Genomic DNA, 4,779 nt, shown 5'->3' with positions numbered 1-4,779 from the left:
TAAGGAATTGATCACGTGGATCAACTTGTGTCAACTTGTATGTTTGGGGTGCCTCTACCTCAGTATATAAAGGAGCCAAGGGGGGAGGGGGCGCCGGCCAAAAGAGAGAGGCGCAGGAGGAGTCCTACTCCTACCGGGAGTAGGACTCCCCCCCCAATCCTATTCCAACTAGGATTCCCAAGGGGGAAAGAGGGAGAGGGGTGGCCGGCCACCTCTCCTAGTCCTAATAGGACTAGGGGAAGGGGGGAGGCGCGCAGCCCCCTTGGGCTGCCCCTTTCTCCTTTCCACTAAGGCCCATGAAGGCCCATATGGCTCCCGGGGGGTTCCGGTAACCTCCCGGTAACCCGGTAAAATCCCGATTTCACCCGGAACACTTCCGATGTCCAAACATAGGCTTCCAATATATCAATCTTTATGTCTCGACCATTTCGAGACTCCTCGTCATGTCCGTGATCACATCCGGGACTCCGAACAACCTTCGGTACATCAAAATGCATAAACTCATAATATAACTGTCATCGTAACCTTAAGCGTGCGGACCCTACGGGTTCGAGAACAATGTAGACATGACCGAGACACGTTTCCGGTCAATAACCAATAGTGGGACCTGGATGCCCATATTGGCTCCTACATATTCTACGAAGATCTTTATCGGTCAGACCGCATAACAACATACGTTGTTCCCTTTGTCATCGGTATGTTACTTGCCCGAGATTCGATCGTCGGTATCCAATACCTAGTTCAATCTCGTTACCGGCAAGTCTCTTTACTCGTTCCGTAATACATCATCTCACAACTAACATATTAGTTGTAATGCTTGCAAGGCTTATGTGATGTGTATTACCGAGAGGGCCCAGAGATACCTCTCCGACAATCGGAGTGACAAATCCTAATCTCGAAATACGCCAACCCAACATCGACCATTGGAGACACCTGTAGTACTCCTTTATAATCACCCAGTTACGTTGTGACGTTTGGTAGTACCCAAAGTGTTCCTCCGGTAAACGGGAGTTGCATAATCTCATAGTCATAGGAACATGTATAAGTCATGAAGAAAGCAATAGCAACATACTAAACGATTGGGTGCTAAGCTAATGGAATGGGTCATGTCAATCAGATCATTCTACTAATGATGTGACCTCGTTAATCAAATAACAACTCTTTTTTCATGGTTAGGAAACATAACCATCTTTGATTAACGAGCTAGTCAAGTAGAGGCATACTAGTGACACTATGTTTGTCTATGTATTCACACATGTATTATGTTTCCGGTAAATACAATTCTAGCATGAATAATAAACATTTATCATGATTATAAGGAAATAAATAATAACTTTATTATTGCCTCTAGGGCATATTTCCTTCAGAGAGGTCTAGGCATCGGTAACCTTTGTGATCCGGGGGATAACCAATGAAGACTCAAGGAAGAGAGCGAGCAGCAAGCTTATTCGGCGCAGTGGCCTCCGTGTTAGGGTAGCATAGGCATCCGAAGACGCGGAGGTGAGAGTAAGTGGGGGGGCCTGGTGGAGAGTTTCGTGTGGTGTGGCGAGGGAGAGGGTTTTAGTGGGACGGAGGTTGAGGAGCAAGGTGGTAGTAGCAAGAGCGTCGGCCCAATAGCGTGGCGGCATGGATGCTTGGAGCAACAGTGTGCGCACGACGTCGTTAGTCGAACGAATGGCACGCTCAGCTTTTCCATTCTGAGAAGAAGTGTATGGACAAGAGAAACGCATCACCGTACCGAAGGGAAGGAGGAAATCCCTGTTTTGAGCACTATCAAACTCACGTCCATGGTCGCACTGGAGGGTCCGAATGGTTCGACCAAAATGCGTGCGAACGTAGGCATGAAAGTGACGAAAAATGGAAGGTACATCAGATTTTTGTTTGAGAGGGAAAGTCCATCGATAGCATGAAAAATCATCAATTATCAAGAGATAGTACTTGGCTTCGGAAACACTAGACAAAGGTGCTGTCCAAAGATCACAATGCAAGAGATCAAAAGCAGCAGTAGTGTGACTAGTCGAGGAAGTAAATGGTAGACGAACATGTTTTCCGGTTTGACAAGCATGACATAAACGCCCATCCACTACAGGTTTATTACAATGTTCTAAGGATTTATTGGAACGAAAAGTAGCATCGCCAGGGTGACCCAAACGCCGGTGCCAGAGGTCGGTGAGGTGTGAGACGGTGACGGCGAGGGCCGCGGGTGCAGCTGGAGGGAAGACGTCGTACAACTCGCCTTCACTGTTGCACCGAAGAATTGCCGCCTTGGTTGCAAAGTCCTTCACAGAAAGGCCATACGGGTCAAATTCGACGGAACAATTGTTGTCAGTGGTTAAGCGACGTACAGAAAGAAGATCTTTGACTAGATCGGGAGCAACCAGGACATTATTTAGATAGAGAGGCCGATTAGGGTTAGGAAGTGAAGCAGAACCGACATGGGTAATACGCATGGGACTACCGTTGCCAACAAAAACCGGGGGATAATGAGATACATGGGCGACGGAGGACAACTTACCGGGATCGGTCACGAGGTGAGTGGAGGCGCCGGAGTCCGCAACCCAGCCACCGCTAGGCGACTGCAGCGAGAGGTTGTGCAGGGCGCCCATCAGCGCCGCGTGATCAACTCCATGAGCATCAGAGCTGGCCGGTGGAGGGTTGTACTGTTGCTGCTGGGGAGGCGCCGGCAAGTACGGCTGGTGGTGGAAGGCCGGCGGCTGGTGCAATGGCATCGGAAAGGTCGGGTAGAAGGAGTACTGCTGCTGCTGCAGGGGTCCGCTGAAGGCGGCATGGGCCTGTGGCGGCCGTGCGCCGAGGATGCCAGGCGCCGAGCGTGGTGGAGGAGGCAGGGCCATGGGGTAGGCATAGACCTACCCCGTCCATGGCGGTGGTGAAGCGGCGGTGCCTTGATACCTGCCGTTGGTGGTGTAGCGGCGGCGTTTGTTGTGCCCCTGGTTGGGTGAGGGAGAAGACGTTTTGCCGCCGCCAAGACCAGGGGCGGGCGGCCGAGCCTGGCCGCCAGAGGCCACACCCGAGGGCGCGGGCGACGGACCCCGCTGCTGGACGGCGAGGGCGCTGTGATGGGTGGAGCCGGCGAAGTTGTTGCCGATCTCGTCGTGCAGAAGCATGCCGACGGTGACGTCAAAGGGGATGGGAGTTGGGGACTTCTCTATAATCTTGGCGGTAGTCTGATGACGATCCTTCTTGACGCCACGCAGAAGTTGGATGACCAACTCGTCATCGTCCAGTGGCTTGCCGGCATCGCGCAGCGCGTCGGAGATGGACTTGAGGCGGGCGCAGAAGACGGAGATTGAGGAGTCCCCTTGACGAGTCTCGGAGAGCTCCGTCTGGAGCTGGAATCACCGCGCCCGACGGTTGTTGACGAAGAGAGCCTCGACGGAGGCCCAGGTCTGGGCGGCGGTGGCCTCCCGGTCGAGCATGAAGGCCGCAAGCTCCGTCACCATCGCGCCGAGGAACCATCGCTTCACTGCCTTGTTGACGATGTTCCAGCATGCGTCGCTGGCGTGGTCGGCGAAGTCCGGCGCGATCCAAGAGGCGACGTCGTACTAATCGATGGCGTCCAGCATCATCCCCTGCCAGACATTGTAGTTGGCGCCGTTCATGGCGAGGCGGACGGGGAGATTGATGTGAGCGCCCTCGACACGCATGGCGTGCACATACGCGGGCGTTGGGTAGAAGTGGGGTGGCGGCGCCGTCTGGAGAGGAAGAGGAGCGGGAGTGACAAGCAGAGATGGGGTGTCGGGAGAGATGGTGGGGTTTGGCTGGGAAGAGGTAGCGGGAGGAGTGAGAGGAGATGAGGTAGCCGGAGAGGAGGCTGCGGCGGCGGCAGTGGCGGCGGCGGCCGCGGCGGCGTCGACCTCGGTGGCCATGGCGGAAGCGTAGATTAGATCAAACTGATACCATATTGGAATATAGAGTTGAGCTCAATCACAGATTGTATTCCTCCCAAACGGGGCAGTACATAATATAGAAGTACAGAGGGAGGAAGAGATATACACACGCACGCACACGCTAACTAATCCTAACTACTGATCCTGCTTTCACGTAGTGGATTAGGCCGGTGCTGCATGGCGAGATGGATCGGTACTGCATGGCGCATGCATAGGCGGCAGCGCACATGGCTCCTGAAGAGTAGCTCCAAGCTGGTGTGAACGTGTAGTCTAACAGTCTTTAGTATCGCTTTTATCGTTAACACGTTTATTAGTTGAGGGTGTGTCAACGGGGCTGGTTCCCCTATTGGTTGGGTTGTGGTCTCTATTGGTCCACAGGACTTTATAGTGATGACACTGTATTTGACAAAAGGAATTTACGCAATAAAGATGTTTCTAGATGTTGGTATATTTTCCGATAAACTTAGTCAAAGCTTAACAAAATACAATGGCTTAGAATTAAACTAGAGTCACTTACACCGAAACGGAGGAAGTAAAAAATGTATACATCAACCTCCATACGCTTTAAGTTGTACCTTTTTCAAAGTAATTAAACCTTAATATTTCTATAGTGCATGCACAAATAAGTTGTATATGTGTGTATGACAAGTTGTTGACGCAGTGAAAGAACATGCGGTGCCCCCATGTTTGGTTTTGGTAATTGATGACAATCTCTATGGACTAATGGTTGTCTTGAGTTATATTTGAAGGATTTGTCCATAGGCTTTTCTTGAAGTCCATGTATTGATTTCAGGGAGTTTATGAGTTGACCAATGTGCTATTAAGGAAGTATCCAAAGATTGGTCATGTGAGTGTTGAGCTTATTAAAAGC

General features: G+C 51.5%; 1 protein-coding gene across 1 annotated transcript; it reads right to left on the bottom strand.

Moving 5' to 3' along the window:
• Positions 1-1,383: 1,383 nt before the first annotated feature.
• LOC123041652 (leucine-rich repeat extensin-like protein 5) lies at positions 1,384-3,957 on the bottom strand. The gene is made up of 2 exons (XM_044464237.1): positions 2,516-3,957; positions 1,384-2,279 (listed from the first exon to the last, which is right to left on the bottom strand). The coding sequence occupies exons 1-2, from the start codon at positions 2,850-2,852 to the stop codon at positions 2,239-2,241; spliced, it is 378 nt and encodes a 125-aa protein (XP_044320172.1). The 5' UTR covers positions 2,853-3,957; the 3' UTR covers positions 1,384-2,238.
• Between the last annotated feature and the right edge of the window lie 822 nt (positions 3,958-4,779).

This window comes from Triticum aestivum, chromosome 2B (assembly GCF_018294505.1).
Source record: "Triticum aestivum cultivar Chinese Spring chromosome 2B, IWGSC CS RefSeq v2.1, whole genome shotgun sequence".
Classification (NCBI taxonomy): domain Eukaryota; kingdom Viridiplantae; phylum Streptophyta; class Magnoliopsida; order Poales; family Poaceae; genus Triticum; species Triticum aestivum.
Note: the sequence above shows the minus strand (reverse complement) of the source record. Positions and strands in the feature narration are given on the sequence as shown.

Bases quoted from the DNA above. Each gene is read 5' to 3' on its own strand.
- LOC123041652 (XM_044464237.1), bottom strand. From the start codon at position 2,852: ATGGCCCTGCCTCCTCCACCACGCTCGGCGCCTGGCATCCTCGGCGCA. The intron at 2,280-2,515 runs GTAAGTTGTCCT...CTTTCTGTGAAG, and splicing joins TCACCTCGTGACCGATCCCG to GACTTTGCAACCAAGGCGGC.